Source organism: Macaca mulatta, chromosome 4, assembly GCF_049350105.2.
Source record: "Macaca mulatta isolate MMU2019108-1 chromosome 4, T2T-MMU8v2.0, whole genome shotgun sequence".
Classification (NCBI taxonomy): domain Eukaryota; kingdom Metazoa; phylum Chordata; class Mammalia; order Primates; family Cercopithecidae; genus Macaca; species Macaca mulatta.
The window spans coordinates 49,540,987-49,565,782 of NC_133409.1; the positions used below are offsets into that span (position 1 = coordinate 49,540,987).

The 24,796-nt window shown below is 41.1% G+C and overlaps 1 protein-coding gene across 2 annotated transcripts in view; it reads left to right on the forward strand.

The window, feature by feature from the left end:
• Nucleotides 1–4,450: 4,450 nt before the first annotated feature.
• UTRN (utrophin) overlaps nucleotides 4,451–24,796 on the forward strand; it is a 576,786-nt gene continuing 556,440 nt past the window's right edge. For both annotated transcript variants that reach the window (XM_015137213.3, XM_077999492.1), the window contains exons 1-2: nucleotides 4,451–4,587; nucleotides 10,500–10,670. In XM_015137213.3, the coding sequence (XP_014992699.3) occupies nucleotides 10,592–10,670 (79 nt within the window). In that variant the 5' untranslated portion in view covers nucleotides 4,451–4,587; nucleotides 10,500–10,591. The remainder of the gene's footprint in view (nucleotides 4,588–10,499; nucleotides 10,671–24,796) is intronic.

Here is a 24,796-nt window from a genome sequence, read left to right on the forward strand (position 1 = left end):
TGTAGGTAACCTCCAGGGTGGTCTGAATAGAATGAAACACTTGAATTCAAAGAGATAAAGATAATCATGGGTATTTCACAATTATGATTGATCCAGTATGGATTTCTTTTTTTTGGCAGGGTAATTTCTCGACCCCTCCAATCATCCAAAGTGACCTATTTGAGGCGAGTCCCCCAGAGCACAGGGGCTCAAAGTGTGGCTCCTCGGCCATCCTGATCTAAACCTAAGCAGTTGCCTGTCAAACCTGCAACTTCCTGGTCCCCACCAGACCTACTCAATCAGAATTTTTCTGGGGAATGGCGGTCAATCTGAATTTAAAATATATTCTCTGGGTAATTCATGAGTGCACTAAGTTGTAAGGAACTCAGCCTTTGTGCTACTTATTTTCTAAAAGTTTCATGTGCTATTATTTTTTGTTTCTTTAATTCTATTACAAAAATTTATTTATATGATAAAATTTTATCAACTTGCGCAAATACTAGATGTTTGACTGAAGAATTTACCAACAAAACTCAGCAAAAATCCACTATCTATTACACACAAGCTCCAGATTTATACTTTTTTCACCTGAAAAATATAAGAAAGGCTAAATTCTCTAACCTTTCCTCCTCTCTTAAATGCTTATATGTGGGGCTTTAATCATAGTCAATAGTAAAGGTAAAGCTAAGGAAGTGTCTTGATTTTTTTATACATTGTGTATTTTCCCATGTCTACTGTTTAAAGAGAAACTGCATTTATACAGTCTTGCACAAAGTTTAGTAGCAAATGTTTTCTTTTTGGTTCTTATATTAGGATGCAGGTCCCTGTATATGAACAATATTTATGTGAATCATGTCTATATACACTATACACACATATACATATATCTTTATATATGAATCTATATATACACTACTCATATCATAATTTTCTCCTTTGTCACAGGCTTTCTCTCCTCCAGTGAACTAACTCTGTTTTCCTTAATTTTCACCATTCTATGGTGACTGCAGGGCAATTCTGACTTTGGGTTAACAGTAGACCCAGGGTCACATTCCTATCATTCTTTCCAGATGTTCTACAGTGAGCTGATCTTTGGGATGAGCAGACAAAACCCCACTGGGCATCCTCCTTGCAGGCCCATTACTTCAGAGGCCTGTCTCCACCGCGCCTCACCTAGATTCTCTGGATATAAAGGAAGATCCCACTGTGCTGTATGGAAATAAAGCCCTCTGTGGTCAAGATCGCCCACCAAATGTGGTTTCCCTACCAAATAAAGAAAGTGTTGGAGGACAGGACCAGCACAGGACCAGCTTGAGATCTCTTGATCGTTCCATCAATAAGAATTCCTCCCTCTCACCCTCCCTCCCTCCCTCCCTCCTTCCCTTCCTCTTCCTTCCCTCCCTCCCTCCTTTTATTTCTCTCTTTCTCTCTTTCTTTCTTTCTGACAGAGTCTTGCTCTGTCACCCAGGCTGGAGTGTAGTGGTGCCATCTTGGCTCACTGCAACCTCCACCCCGGGGTTTAAGCAATTCCCATGCCTCAGCCTCCTGAGTAGCTGGGATTACAGGCAGGCACCACCATGCCCAGCTAATTTTTGTATTTTTAGAGAGACAGAGTTTCTCCATGTTGGCCAGGCTGATCTTGAACTCCCGACCTCAGATGATCCACCTGCCTCGACCTCCCAAAGTGCTGGGATCACAGGCGTGAGCCACTGCACCCAGTCAACAAGAATTTCTTTAGCCTCTTTTGCTCATTATCTACAAAGAGCATCAGTCTCTGCCTGGAGAGAAGGAAGGGCTAGAAACAGGGCACAGGTCCCCAGGTAAAACTGGCTGTAAGCCACCATGGCTGATATGCCGGGCAGGTCACTCCTGCACAGAAGGTGGCTGTTGGCCTCATGTTCCATCTCTTACAGGAGTTGAGGAAGCTCGACTAAACATCTCCTCAGAGCTTACAATACCAGAAATCATAGGACCCTAAACGTGTTTCTCAAAATTTTTGAGCTAAAATGATGTATTAAAGTACTTTGTAAATTGTGAAGTGCGTCACAAATTTTAAGTGACAACACCCTCAAACACTTCAGTGTGCCCTTATTATCTATTTTGAAGGAGAAAGTCTGAGTTTCATCAACTCAACCAGGATACAGTGAGTGAGAAGCAACTTTTGGTGTCTGCAAAATGATCAGTTAAAAAAACCTGGGGGCCTGGCGGTGGCTCACGCCTGTAATCCCAGCACTTTGGAAGGCCGAGGCGGGCGGATCACGAGGTCTGGAGATTGAGACCATCCTGGCTAACATGGCGAAATCCCGTCTCTACTAAAAATACAAAAAATTAGACGGGCGTGGTGGTGGGCGCCTGTAGTCCCAGCTACTAGAGAGGCTGAGGCAGGAGAATGGCGTGAACCCGGGAGGCGGAGCTTGCAGTGGGCGAGATCGCGCTACTGCACTGCAGCTTGGTCAACAGAGAGAGACTCTGTCAAAAAATTAAAAACAAACAAACAAACAAAAAACAAATCCTGGCGTCCCTCTATGTGACCATACTCAGCTAGCACTTGATCTGTTCTTTTCTTATGCCATTTATCTCCCGGATCTTGTATATATTTACTTCTTTACATGCCTTATCTCACCTACTACATTCCAAGTTCTTTAAGGGTAAGATCACTATCAGATTTATCTTTGCATTATCCATAGAACCAGCAGACCTGACAGCCATAAACTGATGCTTGTTAAATGAATGAATGAAGTGAATGAGTAAAATCATACCCATTTCAAGTTAATCCTTCGGATTTCATTTGGCTTATACGTAGAAAGTCATCAAAAGGAAGGAAGCTGTCCTAGAAACCTTATAAGGAAGAGTCTCTTTTGGGAATCTCCTACCTGCCCCCTCCCTGGAGCACTTAGGGATGGATGGGGGAACCTTTCACTAAAACAAAAGACGAGTAAACTCTTTCTGAAAATTCCTTTAAGGCCCCTAGTGGTTTAATCTTTACTGTCGTGTAAATTAACTCAAATATTAAGCCAGCAATAAGCCGACGCTCGAGTATCAACCATGCTTTTCTCTGTTAATACGAACTAGGAACTCAAGTTGTTGTTTTCTTTCCCCTCCCACGTGTGCTGATCGTGTAAAACAATCACAGGAACACACGAGCAATGAAATGTGTAAATAAGAAAAATGCACACACATCACGAGCTCATTTCTTCCCAGATAGTTTTTGGTCAATCTCTCAAGCTTCCCCATGTGCGTTTGTGTGTGCATATTGGAAAACAGAAAAATAAGGTCAGCACAAACACTACTTGTAATACAAACTAATGTAAGAGAAAACTTCTTTTTTAATATTAAAAACGACACTAGAGAAATAATGTAAAATAAATGTACGGTTGGAACTAGGGTTAAAAAAATCAGCAACGTCAGCAAACTGAGATGGGGTGAGTTGGAAGGCAGACTGGAATTTATCTCTTAAAAAAAAAATCGCCCTAACTAGAGACCTGTTTTGCCTAGGGGGACGTGACTCACATTTTCAGATAATCTGAATAAGGGGAATTGTGTCTGCTCGAGGCATCCATTCGGGCTTAGGTCTCCGGACTCCCGGCTCCCGGCACGCACGGTTCACACTGGAGCGCGCGCCCCAGGCCAGCCAAGCGCCGAGCCCGGCTGCTGCGGGCTGGGAGGGTGCGCAGGGCCTGCGCTGATTGACGGGGCGCGCGGTCAGGTGACTTGGGGCGCCAAGTTCCCGACACGGTGACCGCGGTCACTGCCGAGGCCCGGCGGACGCTGACCCTGGAGCGTAGTGGGGCTGATCTCCTGGAACAAAGTTGCTGGGCCGGCGGCGGCCGGGCGAGAGAGCCAAAGGGGAGCCGGAGCGCTGCAAAGGCGCGGGCCGGAGGGCTGGCGCTGATCTGCTCCCTTCTCCTGGGGAGAGCGGACCCCCGGCTGCCCGGAGGCGAGCCTGTTCCCGGGGAGTTGGGGCGGCAACGAGCGATCCAGCGGTCCTGCGCCCCACCCTCCCTCCTCCTCCGCCTGCGCTGGGCTGCAACAAAGGGGCAGGCCCGCAGCGGGGAGGAGGAGGAGGAGGAGCCGGAGGAGCGAGGCGCTCTCGCGCACAAAGTTGTGGAGTCGTTTTTCCTCGGAGGAGGGAAGCGGGCAGCAGCAGCCGGCCGCGGGCTTTCTCCCGCCGAGGGGCGAGGAGGAGCCTCTGGCTCCAGAAGCCGATTGGGGGATCACGGGGAGCGGCGCCCCCCTTCTTTTGGGTCATTTCTGCAGACGGAAAACTCTGTGGCGTTTGGCAAACTTGGTGCCTGCGCGCCCGTTCCAGGTTTGCGCTTTGACTGTTTTGTTTTTGGCGGAACTACCAGGCAGGAAGATTGCACAAGTAAGGGGCGTTTTCAGTCGGGTGTCAATTTCTTTTTCTTTCTTTCTTTCTTTTTTTTTTTCTTTAATTTCGGATCTTGTCTGCTTCTCCAAGTTTTATTTTTTAAAAAAATACATCGCACCACTAAACTCACACTCGCACACACCCCCGCGATTACTCCGTCTCAAACTCCTAGAGGAGCCCTTGGCCAGCTCGGGGTGCGGCGGTGGCGGCCGGCAGGCGAGGCGGCCCGCGGGCACCAGGTAAGCCCATGCATTATTGAAGCCTAGGGCTGGTAATGTGACTACAGCCCCCGAGGGAATGGGGCGGGGACCGGGAGGAGGATGGCTTTCTGCGGTTCTTCCGCGTGGGATCGGCGTCCCGAGCTCCTTCCCAAGTCCCAGAGTCGAAGATGGGAGTAACTTTTGCGTGCCCTTTCCTCGGGGCCTCAGTTTAGCTTCCCGCGGTGCGAGAGAGAATGCCGGAGGCGTGGAGAGCTGGGGATCCGTACTAGTTGTGAACGATTCAAACTTCTCTGACCGGCTCTGTACTGCCTCCCTGCTCCCCAATCCTCCTCCCCGCCGGGGTGACAGGGTCGCCCTCCGTGCATCGCGTGGTGCAGGGCGCTGGGCCAGTGATTTGCAAGAGGGGACGTGGCCTCCTAGGAGAGTCTGTCACAGACACCCGGGCCCGGGGAAGGCGGGGCCCCGGCGGTGTCCACAGGAGAGGGTGGGCAGAGGGTGACTGTGTGGTCGGCGGCCAGCAAAGCGCTTCCCAGCTAGCCGCCCGGCGGGGAGCATGCTTGACCTCTGGGTGGTTGCTGCTCCCAAGGGTGGGACTCCGGAGAGTGTGGCGCGATCGCCAAGCTCCCTGCCAGCGGCCGTGGAGAGGCTGAGGGGACAGGAGGAGGGGGGCGCCCCATTGGTGTGTAGTCCGGCGCAGTCGCCGGCTGTCCTTTTCCGGACTCTGGGGATCTCTTGCTGCAACTGACAAGGTAATCCATGCCCCTCTTCGGCCCGGGGTCCGAGGTTCTGGTTGCTCAAGGCCACTTAAAAACCAACAAAGCACCAGCTGAAGGCTGTGCAACTTTTAGATCGCAGGTTGTTCAAGGGGATTTTTTTTTCTCCAAGCCTCAGATTACGAAAGGGACTCATTCCAGTGCGTTTTTCAAGGAGGAGGGAGAAAACGTTGCCCGACCTCCCAGAGAGCCGTGGGACCAGCACTTTGTTTTACAATGAACTGCAGAGCCCGGGTTCTAACTCCACGACCCCGCTCTCTGAGGTGTCCAGGACAGGGCCTCCTCTTTCCCAGCCTTCAGATCACCTGGATCACCAGGGCCTTGCGGGCCAGTTCCCCATGCCGCGGTTGGGAGGGTCAGTGCAGCGGTCGCGGCGGCCAGAGCGCACGGAGCGCTGGGGAGGCCGGATTCCCTAGGTCTGATCCGGAGCTCCCGGCCTCCCTCCCGGGCGGCAGCGACAGCATCCATTCCTTTGTAAATTGCACCGGCCTCAGGAAGTCGATCTGGGTCCTCCCGGTTCGTTGGCTGTGGGCATGGGAAGACGCAGCCTGCAGATAGCTCAGGGTCAGGGGAGAGCTGGAGGAATGCAAAGCTTGTGGGTACTTCTGCGGTGACGGCCAGGGTTAACGTGGAACCATTCCCCGCCCCTTTTATCAGCCTTTATGGGACCGATGAGACAACACTTTAACTCTCCTTTGGGTGTTTACCTAAAATTTATTGGCCCTGTAAACAGTATTAATCACAGTAGTATTAACCTTCCCTGGAGCGCCTTTTTTTTTTTTTTTGTAAATGGTAGTTCTTGGCACTCACGGTTTTCTTTTACTGTGTTTCAAGCAGAGCAGGAAACTCTTGTGCGCTTGGCTTCCTATTCTACTGTCTTGAGCATTCCTAGGTTTTGGTTCCTAGAGTAAATTAATGAATAGTGTTTCAATTTACACAGCATTTCCATCAAAATGCACACTGTTGGATATATATGTGCTATATACGTAAAATATAGTACAAAATAAAAATTATATACATATATTCACTGTGTAATTCCTAAATCTTAAAAAATTAAAACATTAGTTTTGTCTTTAAGGCCATCACCTTATGTTTATTTTTTAAACACCTTATGTTTATTTCATACATTCTTGCCTTGTGGTCTATATGACAGCCGGAAGCATTCTGAAGGGAGAGTTAGTGAATATCGATTTGACTGGATCGGTTTCAGTAAGAACATCTGGCTAAATTTTACAGAATATCATTTTGAGGGAAGGGAAATCTAGGGCAGAGGTAACAATAAATTGCATTTATATAGGGCTTAAAGCTTCTAAAGCAACATCTCATTCATTGATTCTCAGTTTCTCACCTAGCCTTCTGTGAAGATGGTGTTCCCTCCGTTTTATCGGTGTGGAAGAGGGAGAGTCACACTGGGATACATTGTTCGTGGTGAAACTTTGATTCTGTCTCCTGAAAACCAAAGATGCTGCATTTGGCAATTAGAAGGAGTCATCGTCTGCCTTAAGTTTACTCAAATTCCTCTGGCCATTAATGGCAACAAGTAACCTCAGTGGCTATCAGTACTTAAATAGCCTTCTGTTATTCTTCTTTCTCCCCATTTTCCCCTGTACTCTGATCACCTTTTCTGCTGTATCTTTGGCAACTTGTAAGGGCTTTTCATTATCAAGAAGAGAAAATTTGAAAAATCACCTTGAGGAGAGTGTCAAGTGAAACATTATAGTGAAGAAATATTACTGATAGTGTGCAAATGGAATATAGTAGTGTGTAAAAAGTTTACTTTTCTCTTTTATGGGTGAATAAAGGCTTTGGGAAGCATAGAAGTGGAGATCTTGGCTAAGACCAATTGTGAAGAAAAGCATTAGACTTACCACTCCAAAGTGATACACTGTAGATCTTTCCAGGAAAGAGAATTTTTCCTTGGGCAAACTTAATTTTCCATAATAAACTTTTATAGACATTCTTCTGAACAAAGTTTTTGGTTCTTGAATATAATAAAATACACTTAAGAATTTAGCAAATCCTTTATAGTTATGTAGTTGAATGAAAGAACGTAATCACATAATAATCCATAAATTTTTAGCAGTAGTAGAGCGTATAAAAAATGAAAAAAGTTTCTTAGACTGTCATAAAATCTGTCAAATTGATGATCCAATTCTTTATATCCAATTCTCTCTCTCTTTTTTTTTGAGATGAAGTCTTACCCACTCGTTCGTCAAGACTGGAGTGCAGTGGCAGCGATCTCGACTCACTGCAACCTCCACCTCCTGAATTCAACCAATTTCCCTGCCTCAGCCTCCTGAGTAGCTGGGATTGCAGATGTTTGCCACCATGCCTGGCTAATTTTTATATTTTTAGTAGAGACAGGGTTTCGCCATGTTAGCCAGACTGGTCTCAAACTCCTGATCTCAAGTGTTAGCTGGGTTGGTCTTGAACTCTGGACCTCAAGTGATCTGCCTGCCTCAGTCTTCCAAAGAGCTGGGATTACAGGCATGAGCCACCATGCTGAGCCCAACTATCTTTTTGTCATCTCTGCTTATATAACTCAGAGGCACCTCAAGCTCTGTGAGTCCAAACCACATTGATGATTCCTTTCTCCCAGCCCACTATCCTCAGTGTTCCCCAGCTCAATGACTCACACTTCACCTAACTGCTGAAGCCAAAACTGGGGAGTTGTTTTGTACATTTTGCACATTGGATATGAATCCCTCATATCCAATCAGTTCCCAAATCCTATTGACTTTCTTTGATATCTAAATATCCCACATATTCACCCATTTCTTTCCATCTATTCTTGTTTAGACCACAATTGTTTCCTGCCTATAATATTACAATAGAAAGACTAGCACAATAAACACCCAGATGTCCTTTTTATTTTATTCTTTTAAATTTTTATTTACATGGAGTAGAGACAAGGTCTCACCATGTTGCCTAGGCTGGTCTCAAACTTCTGGGCTCAAGTAATCCTCTTGCTTCAGCTTCCCAAATTACTGTGATTACAGGTGTGAGCTACCTCGCCTAGCCCCAGATGCCCTTAAACTAGTTTTCCCACTTACTTTATTTTTTTTTTTTTTGAGATGGAGTTTCGCTCTTGTCACCCAGGCTGGAGTGTAATAGCGCAATTTTGGCTCACTATAGCCTCTGCCTCCTGGATTCAAGTGATTCTCCTGCCTCAGTCTCCCAAGTAGCTGGGATTACAGGCACCCGCCACCACACCCAGCTAATTTTTGTATTTTTTTTTAGTGGAGACGGGGTTTCACCATGTTGGCCAGGCTGGTCTCGAACTCCTGAAGTCAGGTGATCCACCTGCCTTGGCCTCCCTAAGTGCTGGGATTAGAGGCGTGAGCCACCATGCCCGGCCTAGTTTTCCCACTTATTTTACAATATTTGCTGCATCTTTCTGCTTGTCTGTGTGTATATGCATATATACATCTACATACATATATCAAACTAAATATGTATGTATCAATATAGACAGATATATGCTATTCTGTTTGAACTTAAGTTAAAGATGCCATCACACTTCATTGCTAAATATTTCACCATATGTCTTACAAAGACATTCTCCTGCTACAATACCATTAACTAATGTTAAAGAAATTTAACATTGATACAATAATATTGTCTATTACATAGTCCAAATTCAGATTTTTCAAATGATCCTCAAAATGTTTTATTTTAAAATTCTGAATTCAATCAAAGATTACATTTAGTTGTTATGTTTGTTTAGTCTCCTTTAATTCACAAAGTTCCCCCTCTCCCAGGTAATTTTGGTTTTCAAGACACTGACAGTTTTGAAGAGACCAGGTCATTTTTTTTGAAAACTAGCCACAGTCTAGATTTGTCTGCTTATGAGAAGATTCATGTTCAACATCTTGGCAAGGATATTGTGTAGATGATGTGGTAATTTTCCATTGAATTGCATGATGCCCCATGATTGGTTATGTTAATTTTGATCACTTGGTTAAGGTTAGGAATTTTTCCCCAACATATTACTATGAAAACATTCTCAGACATACAGAAGAGTTGCAAGAAATTTTCATTCAACATTCATATACCCATGGCCTAGGTTCCTTAATTAGCATTTTGCTATATTCTGCCATAGTCTTCACTGGTTCCCGACATATTACCATGGTCTGCCTACAAGCCATGATTTTTCTTTTCTTTTCTTTTCTTTTTTTTTTTGAGACAGAGTCTCACTCTTGTTGCCCAGGGCGGAGTGCAGTGGCATGATCTCAGCTCACTGCAACTTCCACCTCTCAGGTTCAAGCAGTTCTCCTGCATTAGCCTCCTGAGTAGCTGGGATTACAGGTGCACACCACCATGCCTGGCTAAGTTTTTTTGGTATTTTTAGTAGAGACGGAGTTTCACCATGCTGGCCAGGCTGGTCTCGAACTCCTGACCTCGTGATCCACCCGCCTCGGTCTCCCAAAGTGCTGGGATTACAAGCGTAAGCCACCGCGCCCGGCCCTTGATGATCTTTTAAAAAGGCCAATTTGACAATGTTGGTTCCCTCTTTCAAACCATCTACTGGCTCCCCATTGCTCTTCAGATAAAGACACAAACCCTTGACCTGTTCTCCATGGTCCTGTCCCTGGTCCTGCCCAGCTTCCTCACCTGGTTCAACAGGTACACTTGTCTCTTGGCTGTCTTCCTTCCAGAAACACTGGCTTGTGCTCCACTCTTTGACTGCTCCATGATTCCTTCTGCCACTTTGCATGGGAAGCTCTTACCTTTTCTCTTTGTGTTTCCCTTTTTGGCTAATTAAATTCTTATCATATTTAAAGGCTTGGCTCAAATGTCTCTTTAAGAAAGCCTTCTCTAATTGCCCAGGACAGGTCAGATTCCTCTGCTGTATGCTCTTTGTACTTAGTAGAATATGCTTCTCCTTTGCTTCTTCTATACTTCTCCTTTGTATGATTTGTAGTCTATCAGTATTGTAATGAAATAATTCATTGTATAATTAATTGCTTAGTGTGTGTAAGCTCCATAATGGCAGAGGTTATGTCTCTTGTTGATAGTCATAACCCCATTCCCTGGCTCAGTGCTTTACACATGACAGGCACTCAATATTTGGTGAATGAATAGTTACTATGCATAATTGTATATAAAAGATATAAATATGTTTTTTCAAGTCAGTACTTTCCCTTTTCCTTTTAGGTATTGATGTCAAGCTGAACCATCGTAGGAAGTTGAAAGTCTTAGAAAGAGGACTGGGTAAAGTTTTTGGATTATCTTGAAACTCAGGCAAGATGGCCAAGTATGGAGAACATGAAGCCAGTCCTGACAATGGGCAGAACGAATTCAGTGATATCATTAAGTCCAGATCTGGTAGGTAAAGGAAGCTCAAGACAGTTATGGATTTTTATGTATTTAGAAAACCTATATTTCTTATATTGATTTGCATTGTTCTTGCAAGCACTTCTTGGAGGTGAAGTTCTTTCGAGAAACTGAATTCTGACAAATGACTATAATTTTGTAAAAGGTATATGTAAAAGGTATAATATCTCTGAGTGTCCTATCCTTTCTTAACAGAATTTTGTCTCACTGTATGTTGACTGGCATTGCTTAGTGAAACTGCTGCTTATAGCTAAAGGTTGTTCATTTGGAAGACTACTCCATTAAAACAAAATATAACTGAGCATTTTTCTTTCTATTTTTTGGAAAATGAAGGGATTATATGCTTAATGTAGGAAGTGCCACAGTTTCTGGCAGGAAGGATCCTTTCACAGTTTGATTTCATTACCATATATCCTCACCCCCATCCCTGTTGGTAGCCATTGATAGGCCAACAGGTGTCCTACCTTGAAACATCTTATGAACCTTCTCAAGGTAAAATTTTCACCTAGGTAATCTAATAAACCAGACTCAGATTCATGGTTTTCATGTGAACAGTTAAATCGGGGTCCTCAGGATACAACCCCCTCCTCCAATCTTTTTATATAACTGAGTGCTTTTTGACTCTGGCTGTACAGATGAATCAACTGGGGAGTTTTAAAAAACGCAGATGCATTGGCTCCATTCCAGACCCATTGAAGAAAAATTTCTGTATTTTTAAAAAGCTTCAAATATGATTCTGAGACAAACTCAAAGGGGAGATATTTTTGAACAGGCAGAACACTTCTCAGCTTTGAAAATTACACAGAACTCCACCCTGAGTGTGAACACTATACTTAAGTAACTTTGAAAAGTTACTTTGAGGTATAAAATTACATCCAGTGTCACTTTAAAGACAAAAAAGGAACCCAAAGCCTGTATTTGCTGTGTGAACCATCTTTATGTTATGTTAGGAGCTTACTTCTTATTATGTGAAACTGTAGAAATACATAGTGAAAAGAAGATCTAAATTAACTATCTTAGAATACACATTTTCCTCCATGATACCTGTGTTGATTGATTGATAAAGATTTTAGTTATTATAGATTTGGCTGTAAATATGTAGCAACTATTGAGTAGCTTGATGGGTCTTTTGAAGGTATAGCTTAATATCTTGTTTTAAAATATGCTTTGAGGATGTTCTCTTCCTGTAAAGTTCTTTTTGTTTTAAATGTTTTAGTGGTATAAAAATGTAAGGGATTATTAATATCTTCTTAGGAGTATGGAATACATATTCAGGCATATGTAAATATAACAGAGGAAAATGGAAGAGAGACGATTTAATGTCTCCATACTTGCCATTTTCCTTAATTTGTGAGGAAGTATATTCCTAAATAGTTTTCTGAGTCAACCTTCATTCTAGTAAGACCTTTGATATTTATAACTTGTACTTTAACCATGTCCTTAAAAGAGTAATTATCTAATTTCAGAATTACTGTGTATATATATTGGACATATAAATTCCCAAACTATTTAAATTTAAAATTATCTTTTAAAAAGGCTGACAAACCTCAAATATTGCTGGAGAACAGTTTGGCAAAAATGATAACATATTTTTAACACATGCATACCAATTAACTAAGTAATTCTATTTCTAGAGTTTTTCCCTAGGCAATACATAAAAAGGTATACTTAAGAAATTGATCACAGTATCATTTATAATAGAAAACATTGTAAACACCATGAAAATCTAATATTAGGAATTGGTTAGATCGTTATTTCCCAAAGTATTTTGAAAAGATCAAAAGTTCTAGGATTGTAAATGTGTAATTCACAAAAGGATGTTATAGTCAAATAGCTTTGGGAAATAGTTGTTTAAACCTATTCTGTTTCTTTACTCTAGCACATCTGAACAGATCATACATGATCCCAGTAGAGCTCACTAAATTAGGTTATATCCATAAAGTGGAAGATTAAGCATTCATAAAAAGTGATACAGTTGTGTGTGTGTGTTTGTGCGTGTGTGTGTGTAGGAACATAGAAATGTGTTCTTGATATAGTAAGTAAAGTATGTATTATAGGAAGTCGTTTTTGTGAAAAATATTTTTTAAAAAATTAGTGAAGTATACAATAAATGTTAATAGTGGTCATCTTGGTGTTTGAGATTATTACTATTTTTTTTTGATGATTTATATTTTCTAAAGTTCTTCAATGAACCCACATTACTAAGTTCTTATATTTTTAAAGATTATCAAATTGCTTAGGATGTTTAGATGCCAAGGTTATGACTATTACTTTTTTTGTGGTGGCGTCTACTTCAAAACACATTGAAAATGTGTTGTTACATAGCTCAGATATGAATCACATTCTTTTGGCTGAATTATGTTGCAAAAGCCAGTAGATAAATTTGGATTTGAATGAGCCCATTAGCCCCAATCTGGCTTCCTCTCAGGGACTTTTTTGACTCTTTTAATGCAGATGCTTAGTATACAGAGGTAGTATTTCATGGTACTCCAAAATTTACATATTTTAAGGGATTTTTAGTTTAGATTAAGTCATAGGAATTGTCTACATATAATATATGTATTTTAAAGATCCTCTGTCTACATACTCTATGCCAAATTTGTTGTTTTTCCATTTTTTAAAAGGGAACACTTTCCTATAGGAAAATTTTGATCCTCATCTGCTCTTCCAGGTTTCTTTTTTGGGGGGAAAGTGGATGAGAGTGGGGAGATGGAGAGTGTGATTTCCGCTGTCCAGATCCTTGAGTTTGGACAATCCAAAAGCCTGGCATAATAAAATTGCCATAATAAAAATATATATGCATTTTATGTTAAATTATTGTGATTTTTTTATTGCCCTCACTTAGTATTACTTTGTTTCATGCCATTTGTGAATATTATAATTTTTTTAATTTTATAATTTTAAAGCCATTCCCACCATCTAAACAAATAGGAAGTTATCAAGGGTAGGTAATGAAGTAGTTTCAAAATACAAAGCCATGTATTTATTTATGGTTGTAGTATACTTGCCTTGGGTTTGGGTGAGTTTTAGAAAGGAACTGGAAAGAATTCGATCTATAATGATCAAGGATTTGGTGTTGGGTAAAAGTACACTTGCCTTTCTCTAACTTAAAGGCCCATATGCCAAGTTCATCATCAAGGACTGTATTATTAACAGCCTTAATTAGTAGGCTTCAGAAAGCTCAACAAGTTAGTAAATATTTTGAAACAATAGGCCAAGGGTAAGAATTTTTAAAAAGTGAAATTTATTACCTGTAGAGTATGTGATGCAGAAAGTTGTGCTTGGAACATATTAAACATGAAATAATAAAATGGTTTGGGATACATATGCAATCGAAGAATATCCTCACTGCTATTTCATTCAATAATTGCATACATTAAACCTAGTAACATAGAATAAGTCATCCTTTTCTGTTGCTGTCAGTGTTGTTGTGGTTTTAGTCCAGAGCGCCATAGAAAGAGTAGACCTCAGGGCTAAGGACAGTGTGTCAGCTGGTTCCATGTGGAGTTCTTGACAGTTTGGGATTATAGACCCTCAGTTGGGAAAGAACTATTTGATGAATGAAATAGTTGGGCAAGCTTCACATTTTTGGATAATTCAATGTGTTCTTTAAGTGACCTTGGGCTGGAAACCTGCGTGTAATAATTTTATCATTTCTTCCTTTGCATTTTCTCTTATCTAATCCTAGGGTCTAATTGTTGAGGGAACCTTAGAGGCCCTATAACCCAGCCATGCCTGTGATGTGCTCACCCAGTCTCTGTTTGCACACCTCCAATGATGGCGTCTCACTGGTGATGATGATGATGACGATTCTAGCAACTTATACTTATTGAACACATTCTGTGTGCAGATGTGGTGCTAACAGTTTAATCCTCACAACCACCATTTTGCAGTTGATAAATGTGAGCCATACTGAAGTGATTTGTGGCACTGGCCTTCTTTCCATTTCTCCAAAGGCCCAGTGTGTCTGCCTCAGGGCCTTCGCACATCTCTCTTCTTCCATCTTTGCCTGGCTGGTTCCTTCTTGTCATTTAGATGTAGGCCTAATGTCACCTCTTCTGAGATCTTCCTTGCTGACTTTAGAAAGTAGCTCTCACAGTCACTCTTGACTGCATCACTGTATTTACGTTCCCTGTGTTGTTCTTACCACTCTCTGGCACCTTTTCTTGTACTGTGTGTTCTTTAATAGACTTCCCACTAGAACAGGGGTCCCCAACCCCCAGGGCCTGGACTGGTACCAGTCCGTTGCCTGTTAGGAACCAGGTGGCACAGCAGGAGGTGAGTGGTGGCTGAGCAAGCACTACCACCTGAGCTCTGCCTCCTATCAGGTCAGCGGCAGCATTAGATTCTCATAGGAGCGAGACCCTGTGGTGAACTGCACAAGGGATCTAGGTTGCACACTCCTTATGAGAATCTAATGCCTGATGATCTGAGGTGGAATAGTTTCATCCCAAAACCATTCCCCTCATCCCTTGGAAAAATTGTCTTCCATGAAACTGGTTCCTGGTGCCAAAAAGGTTGGGGACTGCTGCACTATAATTAACTCCCCGAGAGCAGGGACCAATACTTCCCTGGTACTGAGCCGAATGCCTGGCTCATAATAGGTGAGCAATAAATGTTTCTTCAATGATAAAGGCTATGGAGTCTGGAAGTGCCAGAGGTGGCATTTGAACTCAGATGATCTGACTCTAGAAACCCTGCATTTGACCTCTATGGAGTGCCCAATCTCCTAATTAACAAGGCATTTTATTCCATTGCTGCTGGGTGATTCTTTTTCATTTTGTGCCTAATTCTGTCCCTTACACATTTTGCACTGTATTAATTGTATTCATACAGCTCTTCTATCTCTTTTTTTGTAGTTTTCAGGGGTGGGACCCTGGGCTGTGAGGTAGAGCTCCTCTGGACCCCAGGTTAGCATCTCAGAGCCCTGTCAAGGGAAGGCTAATTGTAAGAGACACAGCCTACTGCTTCTGGCCAGTCGCAGCCTTTCTTGATTTTTGGCTCTAGTCTCTGTCATTCTCTGTGGAGTTAGCAAAGGGGAAAATACCAGAGGACAAATAGTCCTTTGGGTGGAAGATAGAGAAATGGATAATGTGTTTCTGACGTGAATTCCTTTTTCTCTTTTCTTCTGACTACTGCTCAAGGCTTTTAACTGGCTGAAGTTAAAAAAAAAAAAAAAAGGTAGTGAATTTCAGAAGGACTGACATTTGGCACAGTGGAGGTCTTGGTTCGATGCCCAGATAGGTATCTGTGGTAATGAAAGGGTTGATTGAGGAGTGTGGGGGAAGGAAGCAAAGACACACCAGTGAAATAAAAATGAAACAAATTATTAAATATGAAATATTATACCTGGTTACATTTATAGCAAGCCTCCTGAAAATCTGCTATGTTTGGAAAGTAAAATTGATAACAAGATTCAGTTTTATGAAAATTCTGAGGAGGATTACCTTATTTGTTTATCTTTCTGAGACCTTTCTTGAGGAAAGACAGTGGTTAAGTTGTATTTAGGCAGTCATCCGTCTATTTCTTTCTTTTACATTTAAAGCAGTATCTGTGAGGGGATTTTTCTAAGCAGCTCAAGGGACTATGAAAAAATAGTTCATTTTTTGTTTCTCCTGAAGCTTTCCTTGGCTGGAATACCTGTGCTTTGAAGGGAGGCCTTTGAGCAGGTTTGTTTTTTTCCGTGAGCCCTGGGGATTTGTAGTGATAGACAGTAACCCTGATGGAAATTCAACTCTGGCAGAGGAGCGCAGCTATTCTTGTCCTGCTTGTAAAAATATTCTCCATGTTGTTACCTCATTATGCTGAAGTAGTGCAATCATGAGAAAGTTTTTTGTATTAATGTGATTCTCATGACCTGTTACTATGGTTGTGAAACTTTTAGAAGAGATCCATTCACGACTGGAAAATGTGAATTGCTGAGGATGATTCTAAGCAAAGGAAGTACATTAATTATATAGACAGAACAGAGAACTCAATTTTATTGAACCTTATTTGAACCCAGAAGTTTGAACTAGATGCTGATATGATGATTTTATGGGAACAAGTCAACATGCAAGACCATTTGAGCAGTTGTAAATATTAGTTAAAATTTAATCTAAAGCAATGGAGAAAGGCTACTCTGCTCAAGTGGTTTCAGATGCATTGGCTAGATTTTTTTTCTTCCCTTAAATTGTGTGGAGGCATAGACATTTACTATGTTATATTTTTATCTTTTTATATGCCTTAACTGTTTAATAATAAATAAACTTAATTCAATATTTGAAATATGAGGCAGTATGAGTTCTTAATATATATTTACTCTCGAGATGATGGCTTGTGGACTGAGAAATTGAAACCAGGTCCCAGTCCTTTCACTTTTACTTCCTGTGACACTGACTAGATTTGCACATGTCAATTCCAGGAAGCAGGTGAAGTTTCCAGTATCCATGTGGTTCTCCAATCTTTGCGTTTGTGCCTTTAAACAACCAAATACCTGAGGTTTATTTATATCCCGTGGGACTCTTCTATCAGAAGCACATTCTCTTGGCCTGGCTAATCAGGGAAATGTCTGTATATGCGCATCTGGCAGCTAAGATTAAGGTTTATGGTGGTATAACCTCACCGTCACTTTTAAGAAATTAAGTGTAAAAAAAAATGCAGATCTGTCTTTCATAGCAGTGGAATTCAACAACACATAGAGCATGAGAGTCACATTTTTTGTGTGAACATTTTCACAAGAGCCTTTTTTGGTAGGTGGATGGGTGGCTACTTACATTCAGTTCAATCCTTTTAACATTTAATTGTGGAACAAAATCTTTTTTCAAAGTGTAGAAAAAAGCATATAAGGGCATTTCTGATGTAGCAGAGGAATCCAATAAAAATATGACTTTGTGTCTCTAAAGTGATACTGCTTTGAAATTAACACATCTGTATAATTTCAAAAGTATGATCTCTTTAGATCTTTTTCTTTAATTTCATAGTCTTGATATTTGCAAATTTCTTCAACTCCATTCTCTAAGATTTTGGTATACAACATTTATATTCAAAAGACTTTCGGTGCAGGAAATAGCATTTTTGATGTTGATACTAATTGATTTGTTCACTTGCCCCTCAAAGGCTATGTGTGAGTCATGTTATTTAACATTGATCCAGTCAATATGTAGATTTATGCACATGCTTTTATTTTGAAAACTAGGTTTTGAGCTTCTCACATATGGTGTTCCTAATTCAAGCTTTATGTCAGAACCACCTTCTGGATCCAGACTCAGTTATATGGGGTGGGGTCCCAGCATCTGGAGTTTTAACAAGTTCTGTGGGCTATTCTCTTTAGTGCTCTTAATTTATAAACAAGGAAGGGAGGTTTACAAGTCATAGAACCAAAGTGAAAGTGATCTGCATTTTAGAGGAGCAAGGGAAGCTACAATGTTTATTATTTCTACTTATAAACACTTTCCTTTAAATAATTTGAAAAGATAATAGATTTCATGATGTTGGGCATTTTTTCTTTTACACTGTATTTTGAAGAGTTTGGGTTGTGTTGGGTGAAGTTAAAACTGAGGAGAGTGGGTCAGGAGAGTGATGAAACCTTGTGTTTCTTATTTTGGCCCATTGAACCAGAAGATGATACCAATATATCTAGTGCCGACATATTTCTCCACTGAAGTCCTTAGTCATTGCTGCAATGTGTATTTAAGATCTTCTTGCTGTGAGCCTAACATCACATCTTAAACTCTTTTCCTGGGTAATGCATCACCTTCAAGTCTGCTGATGCATTCACTATAAAAATGTATTGTGTATATTTTCTAATACATTATTTCAAAGATAGGTGTGTTTTTGAATCATGGTGGGAAAAAATATCCTCACATTCATCCTCTATGCTAGTTTTCTTATCTTCTTTAGGGTTAGAGAAATGTATTACATATGTATTAATATTTGTCTCCCTGTTTTTTAATTCTAAATCGGTGACATAGTTAATATAACTCTGCTTGCTTTTGAAATAATTTGCCTACCATTCTTTAAAATGAGTGAATTTTAAAAGATGAATAGTGATTTTTATGTGAAGATGAATTAAAGAGTTAAGTGACTTATAGACCACCATAGCATTTTCCCTACGGATTTGTAAAAACAGCCCAGAAGTCTTGTGATTTTTTTTTTTTTTTTTTGAGCCGTAATCTTCCTCTTGCTCTGTTGCCCAGGCTGGAGTGCGGTGGCGCCATCTCAGCTCACTGCAACCTCCGCCTCCTAGGATCAAGTGAGTCTCCCACCTCAGTCTCACGAGTAGCTGGGACTACAGGCATGTGTCACCATGCCCGGCTCATTTTTGTTTTTTTAGTAGAGATGGGTTTCACCATGTTGGCCAGGCGGGTCTCGAACTTCTGACCTCAAGTGATCCACCCACCTCAACCTCTCAAAGTGTTGAATTACAGGCATGAACCATGGTTCCTGGCCTCTTGTGATATCCTTATATTCAGTTAACCAAACCAAATCAAGGCAAATAACAAACCCCACCCCTTTCATAGACCTTGGGTTATTTGTAGATCTTTGGGGTTATTTACCTGTCTTTTGAGCTTTAATTTTTTACCTCTTTGAAGATACAGGAAGGGATCTTTATTTCTTCATTGATAAAATAACCTTCAGAGTGACTTGAGATACATAATTGCTTCTTCATATATCATTGTGTGGTATTTGAGATCACGTCTCAAAATTCAATGAGACCTGCTCCTCAGGCAGTTTTAAGATTAAGGATCAAAAAGGGAGCCACTGGAAAGGTGTGAATGGGCTGGTAATCTATATTAGAACAGAGACTTTGGTGCAGAGGTTGGCCATGTTCAAGTGTGGAGTAGGTTTTCATGAAACAGGAGGAAGCCTTTTCAGATTTATTTGAAACTAAGAAACTGCAAAATAAAAGTAATAAAATCTACCCCCAAGCAAATAGACTTTAAAACAACATTTGGTCCTAAGTTGTATATGACCAGTTTCTTAAAGTGATTGTTATATTGCCAGTTTTGAAATTGTATTATCTTTTAAAATTTGAAATGTAAATATTATCTCAGAGGTGGGAGGATGAATCTCCATCTTATTTAGCGTTAAAGACTCCTGGCCTTACCCCAAAGCCCAGCTTTTGCGGGGGTTCATAAATAAAACTGTGGGTGCTCTAGTTTACTCTGTTACCTCATCTAGTTCCTTTAGGTGATTAGAAAATGACATACTACTGCATATAAAAAATGTTTATTTTTGTGTTTTTACATGTGATATCAATGGCCAGTTCTATAATGTTAACATATCAGACCCTTAATTATATATTAACTCCCATTTTGATAGTTTGTATGGAAAAATCAGAGTTGACTTGAATTATTTCAACTTGCATGTGCTTTTTCAAGATATGTAAGCTGTTGTAAATTAGAAGAGTGTTGGTGTTTTCGGAACACACACATAGGCTTGCTGTCTCAGGGCGGCCTTGTTGGGCATTTGGTGTCAGACATATCTTATTGTGAGGGCCTTGGGCATCATGGCAGATTGCTCGAAGAGGGGGACTCTCTGCATATATGTCTAAGGGAGACATTTAGGGAAGTCTAATGCTATCCTATCTTTCTTTCTTCATTTTTTTTTTTTTTTTTGAGACAGGGTCTTGCTCCATTGCCCAGGCTAGAGTGCAGTGGCTCAATTTCAGCCCACTGCGGCCTCCGCCTCTCGGGTTCAAATGATTCTCCTGCCTCAGCCTCCCAAGTAGCTGGAATTACAGGTGCCTGCCACTTTTTGTATTTTTAGCTGGCTGTGAGCTACTTTTTGTATTTTTAGTAGAAACGGGGTTTCACCATGTTGCTGAGGCTGGTCCTGAGCTCCTAACCTCAAGTGATCTGCCTGCCTCGGCCTTCCAAAATGTTGGATTACAATCATGAGCCACTGCTCGCAGCCACCATCCAACTTTCTAACAGCACTGCCCTCCCCTCCCCCTCGCCCCTAAAACCACCACGAAGGAGGCAGAGGGCACCAGGTGAAGACTGCCCATGGTCCTTTTCTTACCTCTGTGACTTTGCTTGTTTTGTGTTCTGGGCTTGATTGTTCTCCTTCTCCCTGCGCCCCTAGTTTTTCAACCTCCATCTTTAAAACATCAGCATCAGTGCCACTAAGTGTTCTACTCTCTCTGCTCCCTCCATGCCAGAATCAATCTTTCCCACGTGTTCACTCTTCATTTCTGTTTGTGGCCCTACTGGCTTGTGTATGTCTATATGTCTTTTTTCATCTGACTTTCTGATGCTAGCCTTTAGCTTAGTCCCCACACACACAGTAAGTGCTTAATAAAGACTTGTGGCCACGTGCAGTGACTCACGCCTGTAATCCTAGCACTTTGGGAGGCCAAAGTGGACGGATCATCTGAGGTCAGGAGTTCGAGACCAGCCTGGCCAACATGCTGAAACCTCGTCTCTACTAAAAATACAAAAATTAGCCAGACATGGTGGCACTCGCCTGTAATCCCAGCTACTTGGGAGGCTGAGGCAGGAGAATCACTTGAACCGGGAGGCAGAGGTTGCAGTGAGACGAGATTGTGCCACTGCACTCTAGCCTGGGCAACAGAGTGAGACTCTGTCAAAAAAAAAAAAGACTTGCTATACCTTTTAATGGTTTTTTAAAAAGTACACTTGCTTACATACATACCTCATTCATTCAGCAAGTGGTTATTTGTTATTCATTGTTAGATGCTGAGCTCAGAGATAAACAAAACCCACCTCTGTTCTTAAGATGCTCTCAGGCTAGCTGGGAAGAAAGACATTAATAAACATCCCCACACAAACCAGGGAAACACGGAGGGAGGAAGGATAGGTTCTTGCTTTGGTTGGAATGAGGGTAGGTTTGAGTAAGAGAGCGTGAAAGAGGCAAGGAATTTGAGGTGTGTCTTGAAGGATGTGTAAGAGGCAGCCCTGTGGACAATGTGGGAAGAACAGTGCAGATTGATGGGAAAAGAGCAAGGCGTTTGAAGTCTGTCCCTGGTAACTGAGTGTAGCTGGGGTAATGCGGATGATGGGAGAAGCTGGGGTGAGATTTCAAAAGCCCTTTTGAAGCAGGGTTTATTTGATCTTTCCCTGTAAGAAGCCACTACAGGATTTTAGGTGAGTTAATGAATGGCTCAGAACTGTTTTTCAGAAAGATAATTTGGCTGGCAGTAGGAAAGATAAATTTGGAAGGTAGCAGAGTTAGGGGAAGGCAGGGAATAGGTAAGAGTTGTGAAAAAAATTGAGGTTAAGGAGTATAAGGACTTGGACACGGAGTAGGGGAAAGGATGTGAAAAGTGGCTAGCAGTTAGTAACAGTGTGTGCAAAGCCTCAATGTAAACCTGGCCTTTGTGGGATCTGTTAGTTAGTAACAGTATGTAAAAAGCCTCTAGGTACATTTCACCTTTGTGGGACTTGTTAGTAGCAGTATCTGTAAAGCCTCAATGTAAACTTCACCTTGGTGGGATTTGCTTTATGTTTTCAATCAGGTACATAGTTTTTCCAATCCTACTGTAATTCAAATTTTCAACACTTTCAGTTATTAGCTTTTGCTTTAGAATTACTTTTCTTAACTTGATCAATTTCTTAACCATTTACAGTTACTTCTACTTCTTACTGAAGTTGACTACTGCTGTTTTTCTCATAGTACCTCTTGGTCAGTTTATATAGGGAACTTCCAATTCAGTTCAGTTGCAGTAGGATCTGTATTTTTTTTCTATATATATTCTGAAAGAAGGGTCACGCTTTAGGAAAAAGTTGATGAAAAGGAGAAAAGAGATGGTTTATTCATGTCTATGCAGTATACTATAATAATTCTTTGAAAAAGTAGCAAAGAAATATAATATTAATCTCATCTTAAAGTGAAGGTAAAACTCTTACACAGCTAAGAGAAAATCTGTATACTAAAAGAGTTTGGAAAACTACTTCAGAGGAACTTTAATTGAAGGGTAGTCTAATGTGATGCTGTGAAGATAATGTCATCCTCTATTACTAATTTCAGCTTCAACAAATAGGATAGAATAAATGCAAATTAAAAATAAATTAGGAGCAGATGTTGAGAAATGTCTTACATTTAGGGAATAATTAAGTGGTAGAAAGGCCCTGGAGTTCAGTTAATGAAGCTGGGATGCTCAGAAATTATAATAATTCAGGTAACAGGTGCTTTTCTTAATGTGATGCTCTGCTGTGGAGGTTTTGGGAATAGAAGAAAGAAGAGGCTGTTATTGTCATATTGTTTGTAAGTTCATCTTTCTTTATAGTCAGTGGATAACTAAAATCTAGTATATGTGCTGGTATCTCAGAAATGGTGGTTCCTTTAACCCTCAAGAAAAAGCAAAAGTTCTCATTTGTGATCTCTTGCAAACATTCTTGGGTTGTCTCTTGGTGGTACCCAAGTTTTTGCTTTGGCCAGTAAGAGACTTTTGCATAGTACTTTGTTGCCTTGCCTCTACAACGTGTTAGGCTTATGGATTGGCACATGGTGACTAAGACACAGTTCCAGTTGTCAAGTGTCTGTCACCTAGAGAGGGCAGGTATACAGGAATTTAAGAAAACAGATTAAACAGGCAGTTACACAGTTGTAAAAGTAAAAACAGCACAGATTGCTGTGTGAGCTCTCAGGAGGGGTACCTGACATCCCAGGGCTTCAGGGAGGGCATTTTGGAAGAGTGAATATCTAAGCTGAGATCTGAAAGAATGAGTGGGGATGTGGGGAGGCTGTTAAGGCAGAGAAAGTTGATGGCAAGAGGTTTGGAGGTGAGACTTGTGAGTTTTTCAATATGGCTAAAGCAGGATGCTGGGGAATGAAGCTGAGACCAGTTAATGAAGAGTGTTATAAACCATCTTTAGGAGTTTGGATTGTATCCTAAGCATAATGATGAATCTTTGAAAGGGCTTTAAAATGTAAAAAAAAAATTATTTATATGTTTATCATTTTTAAAATCCTGAAGTATTCAATCTAAAAAAATGTACAATAAATGATATATCAGATATGCTGGTGCCCTCATTTGAAATTTGTCAGCTGTTAATATTTTGACTTTTTTTTTTTGGAACAGAGTTTTGCTCTTGTTGCCCAGGCTGGAGTGCAATGGCACGATCTCGGCTCACTACAACCTCTATCTTCTGGGTTCAAACAATTCTCGTGCCTCAGCCACCCGAGTAGCTGGGATTACAGGCATATACCATCATGCCCAGCTAATTTTTTTGTGTTTTTCATAGAGATATGGTTTCACCATGTTGGTCAGGCTGGTAATATTTTTACATACTTGATTTAGGTTGTATTTTAAAGAGCTAATTATGTCAGCATAGATAAATCTTAAAAACAATTTGACTACAAACGAAAATCAGACTGCACAAAGTATTGAATGGTATTGTATATAAAGCTCATATACCTGTGGAAATTATTCTGCAGTGTTTATGTGTTCATATTATAAATATATAGCAAAATATAAAAATTTTTATGGAAATTATAAACACTAGATTTCTTTAGAGATAGTGAGAGAGGAGGTTCTTCAGTTTTATCTATAATATTTAATTCCTCAATGAAAATAGAAATAGAATCTTAAACTAATATGAAATAATACTGACTTGTGAACTAGGTGATGATTGTCTTAAGCCCAGTTCCTTGGAAGTAGAATTTGAGACAGAGATTTGTGTACACTTGAGAACAATTCCTGTTAATGAAAGAAATGAGGGAAGAAGGATTGGGCCAGGGAAGGGAAGAAGGATGGCCCTTCAGAGATTTCCCAACTTGAGGCAATGTTGTTGAGGCTTGGGACCTTTGCCTTGACGGGTAGGCTTTAGGCTGACCCTGGGAAGGAGGTGAGGTGAAAATCTGGGCAAGGCAACTTGGCCAAGGGCAGTTCCTGGAGGGATGCTCAGCTATGAGCCCTCAGCTGCTGGGGGAATGAATTTGTGCATTGCCCTGCCTGAAAGGCAGATCTGGATCAGGGATTCACTACAGTCATGGACCTTGTACCATTTTATTTTGCCTATTATTGTCTATTTGTATGTCTGAAAAACATGACATATTAAATTAAAAAAGCTTCCAATTTCTAGGAGCAGTACTCACCAAACAACCCCCCCCCCCCCGACACACACATACCCCACACCCTGCACACACTACATACCCCAAACCGTAGCTGT